At 31.6% G+C, this 24,954-nt stretch overlaps 4 protein-coding genes across 7 annotated transcripts; 2 read left to right on the plus strand and 2 right to left on the minus strand.

The window, feature by feature from the left end:
- Positions 1 to 8: 8 nt before the first annotated feature.
- LOC107024310 (phospholipase A1-IIdelta-like) lies at positions 9 to 2,867 on the plus strand. Its single transcript, XM_015225270.2, has 3 exons — positions 9 to 1,130; positions 1,283 to 1,503; positions 2,480 to 2,867. The coding sequence occupies exons 1-3, from the start codon at positions 159 to 161 to the stop codon at positions 2,694 to 2,696; spliced, it is 1,410 nt and encodes a 469-aa protein (XP_015080756.1). The 5' UTR covers positions 9 to 158; the 3' UTR covers positions 2,697 to 2,867.
- A 5,767-nt stretch (positions 2,868 to 8,634) lies between these two features.
- LOC107024355 (plant cysteine oxidase 4-like) lies at positions 8,635 to 14,056 on the plus strand. 2 transcript variants are annotated; one of them, XM_015225319.2, is made up of 6 exons: positions 8,635 to 8,742; positions 9,384 to 9,665; positions 12,196 to 12,341; positions 12,536 to 12,683; positions 13,394 to 13,600; positions 13,689 to 14,056. In XM_015225319.2, the coding sequence occupies exons 2-6, from the start codon at positions 9,566 to 9,568 to the stop codon at positions 13,805 to 13,807; spliced, it is 720 nt and encodes a 239-aa protein (XP_015080805.1). In that variant the 5' UTR covers positions 8,635 to 8,742; positions 9,384 to 9,565; the 3' UTR covers positions 13,808 to 14,056. The 2 variants fall into 2 exon arrangements, with proteins under 2 accessions (XP_015080805.1, XP_015080804.1); XM_015225318.2 differs by having other exon boundaries at positions 8,641 to 8,742; positions 9,303 to 9,665.
- Positions 14,057 to 16,152: 2,096 nt separating this feature from the next.
- LOC107025256 (glycine-rich protein 5-like) lies at positions 16,153 to 16,482 on the minus strand. Its single transcript, XM_015226051.1, has one exon. It carries the CDS (start codon positions 16,480 to 16,482, stop codon positions 16,153 to 16,155), a length of 330 nt encoding a protein of 109 aa, XP_015081537.1.
- A 2,319-nt stretch (positions 16,483 to 18,801) lies between these two features.
- Positions 18,802 to 23,378, minus strand: LOC107026481. Of its 3 annotated transcripts, none has more exons than XM_027918600.1 (4): positions 22,979 to 23,378; positions 20,293 to 21,357; positions 19,485 to 20,171; positions 18,802 to 19,136 (listed from the first exon to the last, which is right to left on the minus strand). In XM_027918600.1, exons 2-4 carry the CDS (start codon positions 21,340 to 21,342, stop codon positions 19,098 to 19,100), a joined length of 1,776 nt encoding a protein of 591 aa, XP_027774401.1. In that variant the 5' UTR covers positions 21,343 to 21,357; positions 22,979 to 23,378; the 3' UTR covers positions 18,802 to 19,097. The 3 variants fall into 3 exon arrangements, with proteins under 3 accessions (XP_027774401.1, XP_015082942.1, XP_015082943.1); XM_015227456.2 differs by having other exon boundaries at positions 19,485 to 20,174; positions 20,293 to 21,419; XM_015227457.2 differs by having other exon boundaries at positions 19,485 to 20,174; positions 22,979 to 23,377.
- Positions 23,379 to 24,954: the final 1,576 nt, after the last annotated feature.

The raw sequence follows: 24,954 nt of genomic DNA on the forward strand, positions 1-24,954 counted from the left end.
CCAACCATACAATCACACAATTTTTGTCCAATCATTTTTTAATCAGATATTATACGATGTGAACTCCGATTAATTTAAATTATTAAAGATATTTAAAGATTTGGTTCCCTGTCTAATCATCTAACAAAATCGCATTCTGATAGTGGAAAGGCACAAAAATGGGGAAAGAACCAACATGGCATGAATTACTAGGAAGCAACAACTGGGAAGGTCTTCTTGAACCATTACACCTCAATCTCCGGCGACTCATACTCCGGTGCGGCGACTTTTGTCAAGCAACTTACGACGCCTTCAACAATGACGAATACTCCATGTACTGTGGCAGTAGTCGTTACGGTAAAAGTTCACTTTTCCACAAAGTCATGTTCAAACCCGCCTCAGATTACCAAATCGTCAGCTTCCTTTACGCCACTGCTCGTGTTGGTGCCCATAAAGCCCTCTTCATCCACTCTCTTTCTCGTGAATCATGGGATCGTGAATCCAATTGGATCGGGTTTATAGCTGTAACTAACGACGAAATCAGCGAACAACTGGGTCGTCGGGAAATCTACATAGCGTTTCGTGGAACAACGAGGAATTACGAATGGGTCAATGTTCTTGGTGCTCGATCTGAATCAGCTGAACCTCTAATCTGTAATGGAGGAAGTATTTGTAATGATGACGAAAATGCCCCTAGAGTGATGAATGGATGGTTGAAGATCTACTTATCCAGTGACCCAAAATCACCATTTACGAGATTAAGTATTAGAGCACAGCTTCAAGTAATGATTGAAGATCTAAGAGATCGGTATAAAAACGAGAATCTGAGTATAACTTTTACTGGGCACAGTTTAGGTGCAAGTTTATCAATTTTAGCAGCTTTTGATCTTGTTGAAAATGGGGTTACTGATATCCCGGTATCCGCCATTGTTTTCGGTAGTCCACAGGTAGGAAACAGAGCATTCAACGATAAGCTGAAAGAATTCCCAAATCTGAAAATCCTCCATGTCAAGAACAAAATCGATGTGATAACTCTTTATCCAAGTTCTTTGTTAGGGTATGTTAATTCAGGGATCGAGCTAGTAATCGACACCAGAAAATCCCCATGTTTGAAGGACTCAAAAAATCCAAGTGATTGGCACAATTTACAGGTACGAAAATAAACTAAGTTGAATTGAACCTGAACGAGTCAAAATGAACTGTGTTAGAGCTAAAGTTGTTCGTAGATCAATTTGGACTACGTATCAAATGACACGTCTAAACTTGAATAGATTATATTTTCATGAGCTAATTTTGTTCGTAGGCGATGTTGCATATTATAGCGGGTTGGAATGGGGAACATGGAGAATTTGAGATGAAAGTAAAGAGAAGTTTGGCTTTAGTGAACAAATCAAGCTCAATATTGAAAGATGAGATATTGATTCCAGGATCATGGTGGGTTGAAAAGAATAAAGGAGTTGTTCTTGATGAAGATGGAGAATGGATTCTTGCACCACCATTAGAAGAAGACATTCCAATCCCTGAGTATTCACTCTCTCCTCAATACATAGAATTGTTTATGTATCTTGTTCGTTTAGCCAAATTTCTTTTTATTTTTATGATCGTAGTGTTCGAGCTAACTTTCTCGTACTACCTCGGACATCTCATTGATTAGTCACACCTTAATACTATTTTGCCAAAAAAAGTTTTAGAAAGTCACAAGTGCTTTCTAATATAAAAATAATTTATTTTAGAGAGTTTGAGGCATTTGGTCAAATTTATAGGGAAAAAAATACCTAGTTCTTTCTATGTCATACTATTTTGCCAAAAAATGTTTTAGAAAGTCACAAGTGCTTTTTAATATAAAAAGAATTTATTTTAGAGAGTTTGAGGCATTTGGTCAAATTTTTAGGAAAAAAATACCTAGTTCTTTCTATGTCATAGATTTTAAAGCTAAAATTTAAAAATTAGGATTTGTAAAGTTGTGATTTTTGAAATTTAGAGTTGTGTTGTGTTAAGAAATTTCATATCGGTAAAAGGAATGAGAATCTAATCTCCTTATTTGAATTTACACAAATTTTTACTCATGAATTAATTTTTGGGTTTGAGTTAGGCGTAAGTGTCATATCTTTACGTATTAAAGATATTTACTTGAAGATATTTTTAAATTTTTTGAATAAAAAAAAAGTTTCTCTCAAAATTACGTATTAAAGATATTTACTTGAAGAAGTTTTTAAATTTTTTAAATAAAAAAAAAATTCTCTCAAAATTTAATTTGTAGCGGTTTTTGAAAAGTTGAAAATATTTTAAAAATACAAAAAGCAAGTGTCCTTTGTTCTAGAAGTAAAAAAGAAAAGGATTTAAAAACAATAGGTTGACAATTATTTGAAAACAATATTCTTTGCTATAGTAACGATCATGATAGGATGCCCATTTATGTCACGAAATAATTTATGTTATATACATCGATAATATAATTATTTTTTTATATCATCAATATAATTTTAATTTATGATGCTAGGGTTTATTCACTGGAAAATGAAGCCATAAGTAAATTACTAGAAGATGGAATAACACAAATTCATGAAGATGGAATAGAGGAAGAGGAGCACAGGCACATAGCTATTCTGAAAGAGAGTCGTTTACTTATCCACAGAACAAAAGCAGTGTTAAAACAGAGTTATAAAGAAGGGCACTTTGTGTTTAGACAGTTTGGCAAGCATGGAGAAACAAGTTGACATGAGCGGGTATCGGATATTGGATGGAAATTTTCGAAAATTTAGTTGGAATTCTGTGTTTATATTGAGAATTTGTTAATTATATAAGAAATTGATAGTCGAAACTCATTACTAAAAAGAAGATTTTGGAATCGATTTCATTTAAAGTCATTTTAATATTTTCTTTTCGGATTATTATTATATATTAATCTATTTAATTAAAATTGAATACGCTCAAAATTTTGAATATGTGTCTTGATTTGATTTTATTAGTCAAAGGAAGTGGATTAATTGATTCTTTGTTGATATTTTTTTTATGTTTGTTTTCTTAATTAATGTGCCCATGATAGAGTGATTTGGGAAGCATTTTATTGAACTTACATGAATGTACAAGTTCGATTTAATGATTAATGAAATGAATAAAAAAAATATGAAATTTAAAATTGTTTTAGTAGATAAAATATATTAGGCGATCTTTTTTAAAAAAGAAATTAATAGAAAAAATTATTGATATTTATATTGGGTGGGAGGTAGCAAGTAGTTAGTTGCATATTAATTTTTAAAAATATTTATATGATTTAGTTTAGCTCCGCAAATGAATTCATAAACAGTATTCAACTTTCACTTTATTATACTTTACCATTAATTAAACTATCTTTTGTAATGACAAAATCATTCAATTTTACCTGTGTATTAAAAAAGTCACTAAATTATTTTTGTAACAAAAGGTTATTATGCCTAATTATCACAAAAAGTCATTATGAGAGGAAAATAAACATTATGTATATTATTTAAGCAAAGTTGGATGATATTTTAATAACACAAAGAAAAATATAGAAATATATTTTTGTGATTATATTTTTTTGGGTAAAGTTGAATAAACTTTTGTCTCAAAAAATAGTTTAGTTATTTCCTATGATATAAGAGCAAAAGTGAGTGATTTTTATGTACATACTCGTATTGCTAAAATTAATAATTATTTAATAAAAAATGCTTATTCAAGTAAAAATTTTCTCAAAACTTTTCCTTCTACCATTAAAATATGAACCATTTTATTATGGTTCATTTTAAAAAATAATACCAATTAATTTTCGTCTTATATCAATTTTTGACTGAGAAGATAATCTTATATACTTGCACCTAATGATATAAAAAAGTAAATCATTATACATTTGAAATATTAAATTTAATTGCATTGTTCAAATTTAAAGTTTCAGATAAAATCTAATTATTTATCACTCGACAAAAACATCATTTCAATAATCAACAAACGGATTTTTCAACAATATCAACTAGTATTTTTCCTATAAAATATTTGTGATATTGATAATTATTATGCAATTTTAATACAACGCATATCATATACATTGCTTCAATAGAATTCGTGTGCAATACATATAGTATTTAAAACTAGTATTTCGTCAAATAAAAAATTCAAGACTAAAACGACCACATAAAATTGCTAAACCTTTATATCTTAAAAACTAATGTTATCTTTTTCTTAATCAATAATGCATGTCACATGTTTAAATTTATAGTTCATTTTACTTTATAAAATTACGTAATAGTGCATTCTGCATTGACTTAATACACTCGGTGCGAATAAATTTTTTTCTATTTTAATAATGAATTTAATAATAATTTTAATAATGATGTAAATATGTTAAACAGTTGTCGCACAATTAATAATGCCAATGATAATCATTATACTCACTGTACAAATAACATCTTCACTTATATATTATTCTAATCTTCTTAAAAAATCATATATCAAACAACAATAACAAATATTCTTACAAATAAATAATTGTTTGATTATTATTTTATTATTTACGTTAGTCTCCTTGTATTTTATTTTCGATATCAAGTAAATACATTCAACTATTTATTTAGTATCAAGATTTAATTCAATTAATTAACACTCAAATATGAAAGAATAATTCAAAAAACTTTTTCTTCTCCACTTAATGACAAACTTTTAGTGGATTATGGAGTAAGACATGTACTGAAGCATTTTTCTTATTATTATTTTTGTCCAAGAATTGTTTAGAATACTAAGTATAAGGTGCCGGGCTAGCGCGAGGCCAATATATGTTTTTTTTCCCTTAATTTTATGTCATACAGATGAAATTTGAATAGTTGACTAAATTTTTTGCAAGTGTTTTTATAAAAAAATTGTTTAAATTGTTAATTTATTGTGATTTATAATACTCTTTATGTTATTTTCAAATAATAAATAGTTCCGTCCCTTATTATGTGACACAAATGATTAGTCTCAAAAGAAACTCAATCTCCTTCATGATTTCAATCTAATTATCTAGGGTTTCGTATTATTTATTTTCTTTTAATTTATGTGACACAAATTTAATTTAAAAAGTCAAGTAATATTTTTTTATAATTTGTAAAATGATTCAAGTTATTAATTTCATTTAAAATAATTTATATATAATTTTTAGACACAAATTATATGTCATTCGTTTTGTCCCAATTTATGTGACACCGATAAAATTTTGAAGATTAATCAATTTTTTTTATGTGTCTTATAAACATTTTTAGTTGTTGATTATTGCGATTTATAGAACTTTCACATCATTTTAAAATAATACAAGTTATTCACATTGTCTCAATTTATGTGATATAAATAAATTTTTGAAAGTTAATTGAATTTTAATATTTTAAAATTTTTTGAATTATTAACTATTATTATTCATAGTATTTATTTATTATTTTAAGTAATATTAATCTATTTATTTCAATGTGTATGATATTAATAAAATTTTGTAAATTATTTTTTTAATGTGAAATACTAAGCTATATAATGCTAAGAGAGAGAGGGAAAAAAAAGAAAAAAAAGAGTTGTGAAATAGTCTGAATGAAGATTTTATGATTTGGATTTTGGCTCACTGGATTAAAGCCACATGGTTGCTTATATATTTAACATTTAAAGGAAAAATTACATAATATAGCGAATTTTAGCATATATTTAAATAATATAGCTATAATTTAATTTTTTTATGTTATATGATTATAACTATATAATAAATAACAAATTTAATTGTATATCAATAATCAGTTTTTTTATGTTTAATATAAATAAATAATAAATAGGAAAATTATTATTAAACTCATAATTAATTATGTATTCATACCTTCTCTTTCATCAATATCTTTATATTGCTTTTTTTTTTTTGTATTTTCCCCCCAATTCCTTCCAATTCAAGATCCTTTAGTATGATTGTAGGAGTGATTTTTGTGGTTCAATTCATTATACTTATATTTATACTTATATTTGTGGTTCAATCAAATGTCAAATGTTTATATTTAATAATATTTATATACATAGATTTGTATTGTAATATTAATAAAATGGTGATTTGTGAATACAAATATATTTGGATACACAAGTAATTTATCCAATTTGATTAGGCAACACAAGTATAGTTGGATACATCAATACTATATTTTTATAAATAAATACCTAAGCTAACGTCAAGCCTCAAGTATTATAGAAAACTTCACAAAAAATAGATCGACGTTTTGTTGGTGTTTTTAATTTTTTATATAGTCGAATAATTAAACACTTTGATACATACACATTCTATTGTTTTTCCATTTTCTTATTTAACAACAGTGTATTCATATTATATTATATTGGTATATTCATTTTTTTTTGTTAACAATAGTGTATCCATTTTTCAAATTGTTGTATTCATATGCTAAAATTGTACTACTTTACCTTGTTTGATGTATTAATACATTAAATTTTTATAAATACTTGTATCCTTGATATATTAATACCTAAAGTTTTATAAATAGAAACACCAATTTGAATTCAAAGTATTCATATGCTAATTGTACAAGTTATACATTTTCCTTATTTAGTTATTGTAATTACAATTGTATTAGTATATAAATAATAAAAAATAAAAAATATATGCAAAAATACAACGAGAAAATACATGAATAAACTTTTATATTTAAAATTTTATGAATACCTTTATGATTAGTATTTAGTGAATATATTGTATTTAGGAATCTAAATACAATCTTTTGTATTATGTGAATCAATCATATTTGCATACAATATGTAATTATAATTAGTTGGTAATTTAATAATGAAAATTTCAATTATTTAGGAACATAATAAATGGTTGGTATTTGAAAGTTATGGTAACATATCATACCTTATTTAGTGCATTGTATAAACATACAGCTAGAAATTGACATAAAGTGTAGTCATTTATAGTAAATAACATATTTATAGCTATTGAACTTTAATAACCCTATAAATGTAATCATTTTTGTAAGTTGCTCCAATAAAAAAGAAATTGAATTCAATTTTGTAGAAGTAAAATGAAGTTAGAAAAGTAGAAAACCATCTATACTCCTAAATCTCATCAATGCCTCGATAGTTACATGAACAAGAGAGCAGACGAAAAAGTAAATTAGCATCTGAATTTTAAATCACGAAAATTAAATTATTATTGGGAGATGAATTAAAACATGAAAAGTCAATCAAAGAGAATAAAAATAGTAGACAAAAACCAATAATCTGATTTTGGAATAAATTAAAAGGTTAGGTGAGATTGTCTTTATTGATTTTTCATTTTATTCATGATAAATTCATCTGAACCATTAAATGTATAATCAATCAGGTGACTTTAATCTAGCGCAATATTAAAAATTACCGAATAATTTATTACTGGTCTGAATCATTTCACTATGATTTGAGCAATTAAAAAGAGATCGACATTAATATTAGCATCTAATTAAACCTACATGTTAGGGCCACAAGACTTTTTTTCAAAACATAAATGAATAAATAAGTAATTATTCACGTTTCAATAGTATAATCCTTGAATAAATAAGTAATTACTTACGTATCAATAGTATAATACTTAATAGCATGTTGTACAAGACATGCAAAGCTATCATTTTTTTTGCATGTCGAAAATGGCTTTTGGTCTGCTAGCAACCAAGAGGTGATCTGCCTAGACTCTTAGATAGTATAATAAAATAAGGAAAAAAATTTGTTACGTAACTATTCATTTTGCTTTAGTAAATTGTTTATAGTCTTTTGTCACGTATAATTTATTTTTAACCTTATGTTCAAGGACAAATACTATTCAATTCTTTTTATTAAAATTGACTAAAGTATTCAGTTTTAATATATATTATACATACGAAATTAGTTATTTTAAAATAATTATTTTTATCGAAACAACATTAGGATATAAAAAATGTGTCAATAATATTCTTTAATAGCAATTAAATAGACATCAACCTAATATGATAATGTCAAAGATGAATCCACATGCCAACAACCTAGAAAAGATAAAAATGAAAATATATATATATAGAAATATTTTAAGAGTTATAGTTAAAATATAAAATATAGTAAACATAAAAATTATATTTGCATATTATAACTATAGTTTGCATAATTATGTTTCATAGTAAATTTAAAATTTGTCATGGAGCTTTTGATCTTATCCAGTTTTGTACAAATTCATTTATACATCATAATCTGTATAGTAAGCTATGCATTTATATAATTATAAGTGTGTATGATGAAAATATATATATTTGTATTTGTATATACATTTTTATCTCGTTTTATAGAAACACAAATGTATTTTATACATTTATATACCGAATAGGTAATTGTATATCGAAAATAACTGATTGTATATCAAACAAAAAAATTAATTGTTCTCTGCAAATTACAAATAAAATTATAATTATAACATTTAATTTAAATTAATAATTTGCTATTTTATACCATTTTCCCTATTATAATATAGAAGCATTTATTATTACACAATACACATAGAACAATGGCATTCATGTAATTTTTACTCAACTGATGGCGATAATTTCAAGTGGTCAAAGATGGGTCGGGTTTATCAGAACCATATAACCCGACCCATAGCGCAGAAACCGATTTTGCCAAAGGTTCCAAAGAGCATATTTTACGCAAACGCAATCCTTGTTCGTCTTCTTCCTTCTATAACAGTCTCTCTCTCTGTTCTTTCCGCTTTACCGTTCTCTCTGCTTCTGCTAAAAGGTATAATCATCTCATTCTCTGCTTATTTTCACTCACAATCCTTACTGTTAAACTGGAAAATACTCATTTGTGTATATGTATATGCTTTTGTTGTATGTGTTTTCATGACCAATTTTGTGTGTTTTTAACTCTATTTGGTGCGATTCTCATTTGGATTGTTGATCGTCAAGTTGTGTAAATTTTTTCCAATTGAATTACGCATCTACTGAAACTCATCGATTTCGCTTGGAATATATAGTTGTACATTCTATCCCTTTCAAGTTTGCTTCTGTTTCGGTGAGTTTTCAATTTTTTTGATAAATTGCATATCTAGATTTGTTGCCGGTGAAGAGTACAGTAGCTCGCATCTAAGGTCGGTTTTAGTTGGACATGGTTTTAATTGGAAATAGATGTTTTTACGTTGTAATCATTCAGCTTGGAGTTAGGGATCTAGAGATGGAATTTGGAAATGAAAATGTAATTTTGGACGGTATTTTTTCCCCAAATTTTTTGAGTACTGTTTCTGATTTTTTTGTGGATCAGAAATGTCGAGTTTAATGGTGATTTCTTCTGTTTGTTAGGTGGCATTGATAATAGAATGTAAAACTGGATCAGTTAAGCACTACATGGATGTGTGATCATTGGTTTGATTTGCATTGTAGAGTCCAGCTTGTGGCAAACTGTGTTCTGGAAGGGTCTGCTGCTTGAAAGGCTGTTCTTGAAGGGTCTTCGAGCAATAGAGGACCCTTCAGGCTGGATTCTTGGTTTATTCGAAGCGGTTAGTCACAGTAAGATAAGTTTTGTTGTATAAGCGGTGGGTATAGCGGTTGTCGGTTTGCTGAACATGCCAGCTGTACAAAAGCTTTATAACGCTTGTAAAGCATCACTTTCACCTAACGGACCGGTTTCAGAAGACGCTCTTGAGAAAGTTCGTTCCCTATTGGGTATGTATTTTTGTTTATTAATACTTAGCAAACGTTTTCATATTTACTTCTAGATTTCTAATCACATCATGGTTTAAATGGTTACTTAATTTGTCTTCTATAATATCTACTCAAGTTACTCATAGATGTGATAAAAAATAGTTTTCTGGAAGATCATGTGGTAAAATTTTATCTGTCTTCTTATGTTCAATGAGAATCTCCTAAACCTTTTGGAGTGACTATCATTTTGTCCATTTTGAGATTGGAAGCTATAGCTTCTCTTGAATTTAACTTAGGTTTGATAGATGCAACAGTTTTATGATAACAAGGCATTAGAAATATTTGATTGTAAAAGTAGGCATGATATTTTTTCTCTGAATTGTTGGCTTGTCAATTTTTTTGACTTTGTAACTATGAATAGTCTAGGGAGAAAATTTGAAGAAAGGATCAAGCTAGTTAATAATTTGCTGCTTCAAGGACCAAAAAATTACTTAATTGTTAAATTTTGATGAACATTAGAGTCATATGTTGTATGATGAATATTCAAACTAATAAAGTACACCATTTCCATGAAAAAAAGTGATTCCCTCCTTTTGTTCCTCCATTCCATAATAATGTATAGATATTGTTTACACTTATAAGCACTAGATCCAAAAAAGTATTTTTTACCGAACTAAGGACTATCATTAGGAATAAAAAGTTGTGTCTTTATCTGAATGATCATGTACAATTCTGTAGATCTTTTGGCAAGGATTATATGAAATTCTCGAGTGGCACTTTGTAGTTTGAAATCAGGAATATATGTACTTGCATGCAAACTCTTTATACCTAGTTTCTCATTTCTTGAGGAAACCAAAGGGCTGCAGCTTCTTGTTGAATTATAAATGTGTAGTAAAATAATGTTGATGATTTTATGTGAATGATAAATTGTAACAATCATATCATGTTCAACCTTAAAATTTGCAGAAAGGTCTTTAATATACTCCATATATATTGAAAAGAATTTGAGAGGAGATATCTCTAGTATTTATGGAATTGTGAAATAAATGAAAGAGAGTAATAGAAAACTTAAAACCATCAAGAGACACATTGATCACCAGTCAAACCCATGCTTGAATTTTCTGCCAGAAGCTGGTATTCTCACTGAAATCCCATTTTGTTTACCAAATGAAGAAGATATGATCTTTCAACTCAATATAATGGTACCAAATTGAGCTTTTTGAAGACTTCATAAACGTAAGCTTAAAATCTAATAAATAAACAATTATAGGGGAAGGGGGGAAAGTTGAAAGCCTTAGAATTAAGAACGCATATTATAACTTTGCCTTTTAGTCATTCAATTTTTAACTTTGTCGCTTTCCACTTGTAGAATATTATAGATATAGATAGATGTGTGATGGTGAAGGTTTAGCAACTTTGATGGATCTTTGTGTGAAGTAACCACATTCTATCTTTCTCCTCTGCCATTGGTGGATTGAGACTAATGGAGAATATTATCTATAAAATGTAAAGAAGCTTGAAGAATGAGTGTCTAACCATTGAATCACACTGTTTGATTTCTTTGTTAAGTTATGAATAAGATTGCTTATAGCTTATCTACAAGGTCAAGTGGAGAACATTTATGTAAACACTCTTTGAGGATGATATCCTCTTTTTGTAATGGTCCAATTAGATAATATATGTGGGATGTCGCCAGAGAGAGAAATCAATGCATATCATATTAGTGAGTAGATCTTAAAAGCATCACTGGATTACTTCATATCAGCTTCCAAAAGATGTGAAATTTTATGCGATAAATTCATTTCTCATGCATTTATCACATTTTGCAAAATACTATAATATTTAAAGCTGGCAGCAATTCCATGGAGAAGCTATTTGTAGATTGGATGATTTTTAATTTTTTCTTGATAGTTCTTTTGCGGTGGTGGTAGTTGGGGACAGATTTAGATTGGTTTTACCGTGGAGGTAAAAAATTGAGGTTTGTATTATCTAATCACTAATAGGAATTGAGAATTTGTCTGACATTAAATTACAGTAGTGAAGTGGGGAAAGCTTCAAGGGATTAACAATTTTAAATTTTTTGGAAAAAAGAGGTTGAGACTTCTGCACATGGGATGTAAATTTATCCCATATCCAGTCTCAATCTCAGATAGACAACTGAAGCAGTCAATATGGTTTTGCAAGCAGTCTTTATTTAGCGTTTAGCTTGTTCAGTATTTGATCATGGAGGGTGGGTTGGACAGTAATTAGGCTCAGTTTGAGGTGTACCTTTTCTCATGGATAGCACCGTACTACTTATAATCATATTTTTGTGTTTCTCCTCCTTTTTTTACAAAATAAATAAATAAGTATTGCATAGAACTGCAAAATTCATGATTTAAAATGATTTTGAATTTCTCCCTCAAGTCTCTAAACTCTCATTTACAGCAATTTTATTTGGGCCATGAGTTAAACTATCAATTTTGTGATCATTGGCCTTCCCATGAAATTTCAGGCTCATTTTGGCCTATGCTTCTACAAATGACTTATATTACTGACATTTGGGCTGCAGATAAAATCAAGCCTTCTGATGTGGGTCTTGAGCAAGAAGCACAACTTGTACGGAGTTGGAATAGTACTCTGCACGAGCGCAATGGGGGACTACAGCCATCGCCACCAATCAAATACCTGCACTTACATGAATGTGACAGCTTCTCTGTAAGTGTTGCATTGTGCTTTCACCCTTTTTCTTTTTCCTTTTTTTTTTTTTTTCTGAAGGAGGTTTAGGGTGGGGGTTGTAGAGAGTGCTGATATTTGGAGAACATGGATGATTAATATCAATTTGTAGGGGTTCCAGTTGTAGAGAAATGATGCATGATTGAATCTTTTATCTTGTTTGGTGTTATTCGCAGATGGGGATATTTTGCATGCCGCCTTCCTCTATCATACCTCTACACAATCACCCTGGGATGACAGTCTTAAGTAAGCTGGTATATGGTTCCTTTCACGTGAAAGCCTATGATTGGATCAATATTCCAGGTCCTTTGGTTCCATTGGAAGGTGCGTAGTCTTTTAATTGGATGTCTAGGATGTACTTGGTGGATATGCAATCATTCCATTGCAGAACATAGAGTTTTCGGACTAGATGTTTTTGATGTGCTTGTTTTCTGCTATATTATTTCTAATTGGGTGGCAAGTCCTTTCTCATCTCTGGTTCTGTTGGCATGGTTTTCCGGCCTTTTCTTTTTATCATATTTGTTTTGTAGTTTGTTTCATGATATGCCTATTTTGGCCTTACAAACTCCTCTTTTCGAATTCAACCATAAAACTTACTGACTGAGAGCTAGGTATAAAGATTACAACTAAGTTTGAGGGTTTAATTGCATCATCTGCAGAATTTGTGCTTGCTTGTACTAATAATCACTTTGTTGAGTTGTGTAAACTTGCAAAGTCGAGGGATCAGTTCCCATCTTGTGCAGAATTTTGTATCCCATGCACATAATTATATTACTTGTAAATAGTTGATTGCAACTGCGTGACCAAAGATTCTGAATAGAGAAATACTAGTTTTTACGAGTTTATTTTCTCTTTCTTTATTGGTTCTAGTTTATCTAAGGTATTATTTTTTGGGATTAATGTTCATCATACAGGATTCTACTGCTACTTCTTCTCGACCTCTTGAATTCATATACAGTTACATATATACATACAATATACACACATCGCAGTTTGCTATCTTCAGCTGCTCGCTCCTAATGTTGCTTGCTCAGGTGCAAGACCGGCAAAGCTCGTTAAAGACTGTGACATGACTGCTCCGTGTGGGACAACTGCTCTGTATCCTACTTCTGGAGGCAACATACATTGTTTCAAAGCTATAACTCCTTGTGCTATTTTTGACATCCTTTCTCCACCTTACTCTTCTGAGGATGGACGGCATTGCACTTATTTCCGGAGGTCTCCAGTAGCGGATCTACCAGGTAGTTGCACTGTGAGAAATTTTGACAGATATGAATTGTATTGAAAATCTGAAGTACTTTGACATGTTTCTTTTTTTATTTTTTTAAGGTGAACTCGAGGTAGATGGAGTGACATTCTCCGACGTGACTTGGTTGGCAGAGTTTCAACTTCCCGATGACTTTGTGATCCGTAGAGGGCAATACAAAGGCCGTGTCATCAAAACTTGACATGTTACATTTTTTTGGTTCTGTCCAACTTTTATGATGCATTCAGGTAAAATGAGTAACGTGTCTACCGCCGGTCTGAGAATAATGATGATGATTTTTATATTGGTGAGAAAATAGGGGCATTTGAGATGTACATATCATTATATACCATTACATTAATTTACTGACCTCACCTTAAAATAGTTAACGGTTGGTTAGACAGAGTATAAACGAAGTTTTGATCCATTAAAAAAGCAGCTCTCTTTGTGCTTGCTGTTTTGCTTCACTTCGGTGGATAATGAGTTCTATATGGTTTGCCTCACTATTTCTTTTAGGGGCTGGGGGTAAAGTCTAGAGCTTTACTCTGGTTATGGAGTGTGGGTAGCTGAGAAGTAGGTTCAAACTGGTTTGGGGGGGAGGGGGGGGGGGTTAAGTTCAGAGCCCTATTCAGGTTATGGAGTGCGGATAGCTGAGAAGTAGGTTAGCACTGGTGCTGGTGGGGTGGGGGGTTTAAGTCAAGAGCTATTCTGGGTACAGAGTGCGGGTAGTCAAGAAGTAGGTAAACAAACTGGTGAAATCGCTGAAGGGTGGAGGGGTAAGTCCAGAGCCCTATTGTGGTTACAAATTTGCTGGTGACCGACAAGTAGGAGTGCTGATAGCTGAGAAGTAGGTTAGCACTGGTGCTGGTGGTGTGGGGGGTTTAAGTCAAGAGCTATTATGGTTACTGAGTGCGGGTAGTCAAGAAGTAGGTAAACAAACTGGTGAAATCGCTGGAGGGTGGCGGGGTAAGTCCAGAGCCCTATTGTGGTTACAAATTTGCTGGTGACCGACAAGTAGGTTAGCAAATTGGGGAATGTTACAAATTTGCGGGCAACCGATAAGTAGGTTAGCAAACTGGTGAATTTGGGAGGGGGGGGGGCAACTTAGCTACTAATATTTTCCATGGATTAAGTAAAAAATAATGGAAACATTAAAAATTGTATAAATTACAGAAACCTTATACATTTCGGGGCTAATTACAAAAGATCTTGAATTTTTCATTGCTTTCATATGCATACCTTGGTTAATCGATGCATTGCAAATGATATGTTAAATGGGAGGGGTGTATCCGTATTCAAGAGGGATATCCCTCCTGACATCTATTGGGAGGGTACCTCCTTTCAGAGTAATTCGTTATTTCTTATGTGGTTAATTGCTATTAGGCTTTTTAGGGAAGTTCCCCTCTGTCATTCACGTTTATTAGAAGTCGACAATAGAGTGGGTCTACCAGCAAAGAGTCATATACGTTTATTGTAACATCGGTTGATGTACCTCGTAGTTGGGTTGTACCTTCCTTTGGTGTCAAATGTGATGTTGTATCGGGTCGTTTAAATTAGACCTCTATTTCGGTACAACGAGAAGGAGTTTACTATGGTCAGAGATTTGTGGAACTGTAAGCCCAGTCGACAAGAATCGTCATATAACCGATTATCCTGTCAGGACTAATCAGTTGACCTTACCTCGTAAGGCCTGATAGCGTACTCCTTTTGAACGGTTTCATTCTATTGTATAGGGAAGTATTTGGGAGGAAACTTTTGTATTTCTTTTTTTAAAAGATGGTAGGAAATTTTAGAGATTATCAAATCAAGAGTGGTGTATTTATGTAATTTTTTAAAAAATGCATTAAAAGAATTATCTTAGGATTGATGGTGAAGGATGACTTACAACCCTAAATGAGTTCTAGCATCTTGAATAGTAACTAATAAGTTACAAGGTATAATTAGATATTTGTCGTCGTATATACTTTAAGTCGTTTGGTTAGAAATAAGTTATCTCGAAATTAATTATTTTAGAACCATGCATATGAGATAAGTTATTCCATCACTATGGTATACATGGTTGGATGAGTGATTCTAAAACTATCTAATTCCTCCAACCAAATGTAGAATAAAATAGTGTTGTATTTTATCCTTGAAATTATTATACCATATGCATCATACCAAATGACTCCTAAAGTTTTCTTAATCTTAGTAGACTTATCAAAATCGTACGAAATACGTGTACTAAGTTATACGAGTGAGTCACATGATCTTTAAGAAAAAGGATGCTCAAAATCAATTGCATCGTAGCAATATCAAAGAGAAATCGATATAATGAGACGATTTCAAAAAATTTATTTTAACTAAAATAACCAATATGACATAAATTTTATAAAATAACCAATTGAACCATACTATTGACACCCTCAATTTGTGGGGATAGAAGAAACCATATAGTGCTTTTTTATATAAGCTAGCTTAACAAAAAGAAAACATAACAAAACACTTTAAGCCTATATATTCATAAGTCATGGAAGAGTAACATTAGAGTTTACATTTTACAATCACTCAGCAACCACCATAGCCACCACCTCCGCCACCACTACCGCCATAGCCACCTCCTCCACCACCGCCACCGGCACCGCTACATCCACAAGCACCACTAGCATACATGATGACTCCATTAGTAGCACCAAAATTAGAACCACAATTAGCACCAATAGACTTAGACTTGGTTTTCTTTTTCTTCTTAGATACTTTGTCATTTTCAAGATGATCAGTACATGAAAATGCCACTATTGACACCACTAAACAAGAGAAAATGATAACATAGAGCAAGAACAAGACTCCATAGTAACTAATCATAGCACTAGCTTTGCTAGAATTGTTATCCAACATTCAAAGAAGAAACCAAGAACCTAGCCATTATATTATTTACTTTCTCCTATATAGAGAACTCATAACTCATTTCCTAGGATAATTACTCCTTAATTTGCTTGTCTTGTTATCTTTTTTAGTCTGTTTAAAAGAATCTCTCTTTCCTTTTCGGCAACGGTTTAATCCCAACAATTCACATGATATGCTTTAGATTACAAGATTAATGACCATATAGGTACATTATGTTAGAGTTTTCTCTTGATTTTTTTACCTTGTTTGAAGTTTATTTTCTCCTTAAGAAATATCAAAATATTATCGTAAATGCTTGAACTTTTTCTGAAAGGAAAGTATAATTTTCTTCCATATTTGCTTTATTATTTCCTTATAGGAAATGTTTTGGAGATCTATAAATTAAAGATCTCGATTCTCATAACATAACACAATAGTATTCACTATGTAGTCATTTAGAGCCTTTTGTTTATGGAGTGATTTTCTTTTTACAATTTTAATGTTTTTTATTAGTTTTTAATATGCATGCCAATTGGCCAAATTTCATATAACAATATTTTGATTTTTAGTATAAACGTTTGTCATTTGATTTATCAATTCTATAATATACAATTGTAAGCTTCCGCATAACGTCCTAATCACTTTCAAACCCAACACATTACACATCTTCAGTTTAAAATTATTAGATTCAAAAGTTTATTTATTTTATTCCGTGCGATCCAGTCAAACTAGACATTTGTCCATGTTTCACTGTGAAATTTGAAAACAAAAAGAAGTAATTTTTGCTTTCTAATTGAAAAATGACATTCGAAAATTGGAGTTATGTTTAGTCAGATATACGGTAAACAAATTAAAACGAATAGAGTACATTATAACCGTTTGGTTAGGATCATGTCACATAAATTTACTATTTTTTCTAATATTTGACAAAAGGGCTAGTGTTTATTTTTAAAGTAATCCCTCATTAGAAATATTAGTACTTTTAGAAAATAAGCAATTTACATGATCTTAATACTGTTATTGATCGACAAATCTAGTAATCTTTGACCATAGTCTTCATAACTCTATTAACCATCAAGATTGTCAGGGATCTCAAGAATAGAAATTGCTAAGAAAGTTTTGGAGATTTCGCTAAGGGGTAGAGTCAGAATTTTTAGTTTATGAATTTCATATTATAATTTCTCAGCTTATTCTTCAATAAGCACATGGTCAGAACCCTGGCTCCGCAAACTGCTTGGAAGCTTATGATTTCATATTCCATTTCACTTCCTGGTGGGGGTTCTCTTCACCCTTCCCTTGCAGTACTACTTCTTTATCGGTCATCCAGGAGTATTTAGTCTTGCAAGGTGGTCCTTGTTGATTTATATAGAATTTCACGTGCCCCATGCTACTCGGGTCATTATTGAGTTTTGAAAAAAGAAACAAATACTTATGTGACAGAAAGAAGAATATCGTATATGTGATGGAAGGGGTCTAGACTACCTTATATGTATTGGGACAATCCTCCCTCTTGAACTAACTTCTAAAATTGAGTTATGTCGAATACCTATTTAAAATGGTATTAGAGTCAGACCTCCGAAGCGCACCTAGATAGATTGTCCATATAAAGTGGTATCAAAGTCCGAGTTTGATAGTCATCCTGTGAGTTTTTAGCCAAAAGCATTTTGAAACTTTACCTTCAACTTGAACTACATCCTTAAATTATCCTTCTTAACCGAAAACATTTCCCGAATATTTAAAACATAACCACTTTCATCTTTTTGTCAAAATTTTTGTCTAATAATTGATGGACTTTATACAAAAGCATGTGCAGGTCATAAATTATTTTGTATGAATTTTGTTATTGTTATTTTTTTGTCAAATTTTGATAAAAGGATGAAAGTTGTTAAGTTTAAAATACTTGAAGGGTGTTTTTTTGTTAAAAAGTAATTTAAGGATATAATTTAAGTTAGAGGGTATAGTTTAAGGATGTATTTGGCCAAAAATACTCATCCTGCATTGGAATCTTATGCAATGTGAGTTGATTTCTCTTTTGAAATAGTTATGACCTTGAAAGTGACTCTGAGATAATTAATTGTTAGTTGAGTGATCACGTGAGAAATCAATCAAATGAAATATTACATAGATTTTCCATGATGTAGTAGATTGTACAAGTATTCTGGAATCTGGACTACTTATGGACTCTTTTTTTCCCTTAAACCAAGGATCTATCAAAAACAGTTTCTCTATCTCTGAGGCAGACTCTATCGTGTCCGAACTCCACTTTACTAGATATGTCGTTATTGTTAAGTAAATTGTACAAGTAATTGATCAATCAGGAAACATGGAATGTATACATAAAACCAGAAAACTTTTTTATTATGAATCAAATCATATATAAGGGGACTTCAAGTTTACTCTTATAAATACCTGTACAAAGACTTCTATCACATGGTGTAAATAACAGAATATGAACTTGGGCACAAAACTTACATTTATAAACCCATCATAAACTGGAAATTGGTAGTGAAAAATCAGACAAAAACTGAATATTTTCAATCATCTTGCAACCAGTTGTATTGATAGTTTTACCCGAGGAACTTATTTCATTTACGCGGGGAAAGCATGGGAAACAACCTCTATGTCTTCTATTGAGCTTCTGGTATAGGTGTCAATGTCATCATTTCCTGGTAGATTCGAGATAAATTTTAGAAAACAGAGAAGAAGTTACACATAAATGTAGCAGACAATCAATCAAACCACTCCTAATGTTAACGAGTTTGAGGGTTCGTCTTTGAAAGAGAAGTGCACAAACTTGAACACTGTACAACAACAAGAAACCTAGTGTAATCCTACAGGTGGGGTCTGGGAGGGTATAGTAGAGCATACATAAACCTTACCTCTACCTTGAGAAGGTAGAGAGGTTGTTTCTAATAGACCCTCGGCTGAAGGACCGATAAAAAAAAGAGGCAGCAGAAACAACAAGAAGGAAAAAAGATGTCTCACAAACTTGAACACTGTGTGAGAGAATTTACCTCAGTATATCGCAAATGCTGTTGATGTCCCTTTGTTGTTTTAACAATTGTTTCCCACTTGGGATCACTACATAGTGGCTTACAAGATTGGTTGTTAGGACTTATTCCTGTCCCAACATATGATCTTGAAGATGGATTTTTCGTGGACAGTGAAGGCAAAGTACGGCAAAGCCATGAATCTGATGGAGATTTTGGTAAAGGAGGGGGAGCAGGAAGCTTTGAATGTGCTACGTGTGAGTTTTCTAACTTTTCTTTTCGTACTGTTTGCTTTCTGGTACTTCGTTTAACATCATCTTTGGGTTTCACTGAGATGACTGCATCCTGGTAATGAGCTTGTTCAGAAGCTGTCAGTGCCATCATTTCCTCTACATTGTTCCATTTTTCCGCTGATATTGGTGGAAAATAACTAAGTGAAGAATCGACTGAGGGCTTTTGTTCTGCCATCTTTTTAAGAACATCTTGATTCTCATCCTGTAAGTTAAATGGTCTCTCCGCTTTAGGAGGTGATTTCATAATTGGAGATTCCACCTTATGTACAATATCTACATGCAGAGTTTTCTCTGCCAGAGGAGCTGCTAAATCCCCTTCACCTGCAATGTTCTGATAATCAAATAATTCTTGAAAGCGATCATTTGTGTCCTCATGCGCATGAACTGTGACAAATCCAGCCACTGACTCAGATTTGGACTGCTGCAATAAGTTAAAACCATAAGTGATAAAGGAAATGTGGGAGAGGAAGTTAGCACAACATAAGCGGCTGCAGTAGAGCAACAGAAGTGACGGGAAGAAAGACAGTGGAAATTGATACCTCATTCTCTGATCCACTGCAAGAAGCGGTAGATGATGATCCAGTCTGTGTTCTACTGGCAGGAGACATGGGTACTCTGGTTCTAGCACTCATTCCAGGTACAGGATTCATCAGACAAAACGAACTTTTCAAGCAAAAACGAGGCAATAATCCACAAACTTTAGTAGGTAGATTTCCATCATAACAACTATCATCATCACTTTCTTCTTCATAGTTATCATGGAATTGGGAATAACGAAGTGCAAAACTAGGTCCATAACGCAGCTGAGGCCTCTTATCCCCATTTAGTACTTTCTTGAGTTGTCTTGGTTGCTCCTGAACAGCTGGTTGCTTCCTGGGAGCATACTGAGGCGTTTCTAAAGACTTTTCTGAAGCCATGGCCTTGGCTGCTGGCAGAAACCGATCAATCATGAAATCTCTAGCTTGTGGATCTCTTAAAGAAGTACCAGATAGTTTTGCTTCTGGTTCGTCTAATCCACTTAAGCCGCTTACACTGCAATTCACGAAGAATGATTCAGTTCTTGAAAGTGTATTGGGGGCATCCAAATATACTTCATCAGCATCTTCTGAATCACATTTTTCCATATCCTGTATCATATCTTTTGAGCAGTCAATACTCTCAATCTTCTTCACCTTTTCATCCAAATTCATGCAACTCGGTGTGGAATGTTGAGCATTTCCTGTTTGGCTTTCACTAACATTTTGACTTTCATGAGCTTTATCAGAATCCTGGATATCTTTCAGCTTCCTCCCTGGGGGAAGTCTCGGGGCAATAGGTGGTTTCTCAGTAGCACGAATTTGCCGTTTGCTTTCATACTTGGGTTTTCCAGGGCTCTGTTCCCAGCAGAAAGGCACAACTCCTGGATTCCTCACTGGACCTGACTTCAGTTCTGATTTGTAACGAGGAGGATGAGTTACGGAGGGGAGAGAATATTCAGTCTTCTTTGTCTCGTCACTCCCAGAAGCCACTGTTGGAGAGGCTCGTCTTACTGACAGAAACGGTTGATCCAAATTCAGCTGCTTGTCCTCCATGAGATTCTTTAGCAACATAGAAACACCTTATTTCTGCAGGTATAACCATCAATCTGTCAGACGAGACTCTTTAGCAACATAGAAACACCTTATTTCTGCAGGTATAACCATCAATCTGTCACACTTACTGCTAGTGCTATATAACAACACGAACAATATAACAAATGATATTTTCCTCAATAACAATGGATGAATAAATTGCAGATTATTGTTACTCCTCCGAACACTACATAACTGAGTCAATGCATGTTTATATTTGTCAGCTTCTCTAAGAGAAGCAATAATCATCGCTATCCCTAGTTGGGCTATTTTGGCAAACTAACGGTTCTTTAAAGCTAGAGATCTAATAGTTATCTTACATGGAGATATAACAATAACAACATACCCAATATAGTCCCACAAGTGGGGTCAAGAGAGGGTAGTAGATAATAGTCGTTAACCTGACAACAAATAAGTCCTGGCAGACACGAAACCCAGTACAAGTGCAACAAATATACTCTATTATCTAATTGCAAAAGCATTCGTCTAAACCTTTACAGAATTCATTTACATTGGATAAGATCTCAAAGCAATCAGCTTGTGCTTGCAGCTGGCACCAATAGTTAGACAAGAATGCCAACATGTAGGGCCTTAACAGCACAAACTGTCATGTGCATAGTTCATGAGTTTTTGCCACTAGCTTAAAATTTCTACCACTACCAACTAATCTCACTTGTGACTCTGCCCTCACCTGACCTAAATAGTGCAATCTTACCGTCAACTAGACGGTGACAGAGCCAGGATTTTCACTAAGGGTATCCATAAGTTACAAGTCCATCCAAATAGGGTCAAAGAAACAAACACACGAAAAACCAAAAGAATTTAGTCTATATACATAAAAACAGTAGTTTTCAGGGGGAAAGGAGGGATTTAGATGAACTCCCTTGCACCCCCCCTAGCTCCGCCCATGCTACCAGATACACACTCAACCATATCATACTTTAATATACTTGAATTGACTCATACAAATTGATATGAATAAAAAGATTTGAAAGAACAAATGAGGTAAATTTCTGGATCATCATATGGAAAAAACTTAGCTATAAGATTCGGAGGAAAAAAACACGGCTGCAGCTTCATACCAATCTCCACAAAAATTCCATTTACTTCGAAAACTACCAATAAAATTTTCAAAAAAAAAAAGAAGATGCATTTCCACAAGCCTAACCTTAAAATTTTGATTCTTGAGTATCCAATCTATGAACTCATGGAATCTTGATACTATTTCTATCTAAACCAACATGTTATCAATCCAAAATTTTCTTACCTTAATACATTATATCCCATTTTCCCCAATCCAATAATCTCCATTTCTACATGCAACATATCTACCAAAAGAACACACAAAAAAGATAGAACCTTTGACCCTTCCTAACCCCCACCCCCACCCACCACCCCCCACCCCACACCCTCTTCTTCTTCCAGAGTTGCAAGACAACAAAAAAGATCAAAACTTGGAACAATAAAGAACTCTTAGACATCAAATGGAAAATGAACCATACCAAAATCCAAGAAATCCCTTTCAACAAAATTAGCAGAACCCCTCTAAAGAAATCAATGCTAATACATCATAGACAGAAAAAAAATGAATAATACAGTGAGAAAGTTTTAGTACCTTTGGTAAAAAGATGATCTTGAACTGCAATCTGCAAAGTGACTTTCTTGGCTGAATGAATAAGCATAAACACTATGTATACATTAGCTGTAAAACACCCAAAAAATCAGAAATCTTTAAAGAAATATGAGCTAAGAGAGAGAGAAGAAAAAAATTAGATGGAAAAACAATAGAGATCAGCTAATACACAAAGACAAGAATAAAGGGCTAATTTCTTTGATTCTCCTTTGAGAGAACTTAAGCTTACCAACACTTAAAAAACTATATAACAAATACTGTACCAAAACATTTTTAAATTCAAATAAACAACTTGAAGTTAGCTAAAAAGAATCCATAAGTTCCTTTGACTCGTCGGGATCAGTAAGGTAAGGTCTAACCCTGTTATTAATAAGAAAAATAAATTAAAACGAAATAAGATCTAATTTTATTATTTATATTTATAAATTTAAAATTAAATAAGACAAATAAATTAAAATGAAACGAGAAATATTGTTCTAACTTTTTAGTCTTTTGGCTATTGATCATGTGATGGCATTTATTAGAATAGAGGTTAGGCCCCTCAAAAGTCATAGTCATACACATGCATCATTGTCATTCATTTATAAGTTGTGATATCTTGGGAAATAGAATTTTATTTACTTTATGAACCACTCAACTTGTCTTTTTTCACAATAATAATAATAGTAATAATAATAATAATAATTGGTTTATAATCATGCATCTATTATTCTAGGCTCTTCAATACCTCATTTTCTTTAATAATTATGGGATTACTACTTTTAGCTAAAAACACTCCCTTTTTCCCACTACAAAGGGTGAAAGATCAAATGATGAGTTAGTTCATTATAAATTTCTACTTTTATCATAAGTATTTCTATGCATTGAATGTTTGAATTAACATAATTTAACTTAATGATTTAATAAAATTAAAATATGTATAAACTTAATCACGATTAAATGATACGAATACATTTAACATATGTGTTTATATTTATTGATTTAATATAAATATTCAGTATAATTCAATTTTTATCCTACTATTCCATTCAGAATGTATTAATTTAAGGATGTAATTTACTCTATTGTTATTAATGGAACATTGTAAAACTAGCTTTAATTACTAATACTTTCAATTTATTTTGGAAAATTGAAAAAAAATCTTTTTTGATTTTCTAAGTAAGAAAATGAAAGGAAAAATATTTTTCAGTATATTTGACAAGTAAAAGGAAATCGAAGAAGTAAATCGTAATATTTTTCTTGAGTTTGGTGTTTAAATTGGATTAAGGCTATGAAGCAATTTAAAGGAAAGTTAAGGTACGTGTACTTAAGTACAATGGTTTTTAATAATTAGAGCATTAATTATTCTGGTTAGCTGGATCTATCCAATCTTAATTAAATTCATTAGCCGTCTGACTAAATGATTTAATAACATAGCAAAAATTATTCTGCTTAATCGATGCATGTGCAAAGTATTTTTATAATATTGTACTTTTGCAACTTTTGTAATGCACATATTAATAGTACTATCATAGAGTATTTTTGCTGCTATGATAATCCAATTCCCAATTAATGGGGAAAAAATAATTAAAATTCAATAATTTGGTTTCCTTAATTAGCAATCAATGGTTAATTCACTTAAGAATTAAATCTAAGGTATCTAGGGGAAGACTAAGACCGGATGAGTGAAATGTATGAGCTTGTTCATATTGTCGATCTTAAGTTTTGATTAAGTAAAAAAAAATCGAATTGCTTTACTTTTTTTTTTTACATTTCTTTATTTAAAAAATATTTTATATTATTTGAGAAAAATAAAAGTATGATAGAAAGAATTGTTATTTTCGTGGGAAAAAAAATGATAAATCATTTTCCTCATAGTTTCTATGAGAAGTACTAACAAAGGAAAATTAATGAATTTAATTAATACCATAAAAGAAAGATGTGAACGGCTCATATGGTATATTATACTTCATATGATA

The sequence above is a fragment of the Solanum pennellii genome, chromosome 7 (genome assembly GCF_001406875.1).
Source record: "Solanum pennellii chromosome 7, SPENNV200".
NCBI lineage: Eukaryota > Viridiplantae > Streptophyta > Magnoliopsida > Solanales > Solanaceae > Solanum > Solanum pennellii.

Excerpts from the sequence above, each read along its gene's own strand:
- LOC107024355 (XM_015225319.2), top strand. The coding sequence starts at position 9,566 with ATGCCAGCTGTACAAAAGCTTTATAACGCTTGTAAAGCATCACTTTCA. Across the intron at positions 9,666-12,195 it reads GAAAGTTCGTTCCCTATTGG|ATAAAATCAAGCCTTCTGAT; the intron begins GTATGTATTTTT and ends TTTGGGCTGCAG. Across the intron at positions 12,342-12,535 it reads ATGAATGTGACAGCTTCTCT|ATGGGGATATTTTGCATGCC; the intron begins GTAAGTGTTGCA and ends TGTTATTCGCAG.
- LOC107026481 (XM_015227456.2), bottom strand. The coding sequence starts at position 21,342 with ATGTTGCTAAAGAATCTCATGGAGGACAAGCAGCTGAATTTGGATCAA. Across the intron at positions 20,175-20,292 it reads GCAGTGGATCAGAGAATGAG|CAGTCCAAATCTGAGTCAGT; the intron begins GTATCAATTTCC and ends AACTTATTGCAG. Across the intron at positions 19,137-19,484 it reads AGCATTTGCGATATACTGAG|GAAATGATGACATTGACACC; the intron begins GTAAATTCTCTC and ends CGAATCTACCAG.
- LOC107024310 (XM_015225270.2), top strand. The coding sequence starts at position 159 with ATGGGGAAAGAACCAACATGGCATGAATTACTAGGAAGCAACAACTGG. Across the intron at positions 1,131-1,282 it reads GTGATTGGCACAATTTACAG|GCGATGTTGCATATTATAGC; the intron begins GTACGAAAATAA and ends TTTTGTTCGTAG. Across the intron at positions 1,504-2,479 it reads GAAGACATTCCAATCCCTGA|GGTTTATTCACTGGAAAATG; the intron begins GTATTCACTCTC and ends TTATGATGCTAG.
- LOC107025256 (XM_015226051.1), bottom strand. The coding sequence starts at position 16,482 with ATGTTGGATAACAATTCTAGCAAAGCTAGTGCTATGATTAGTTACTAT.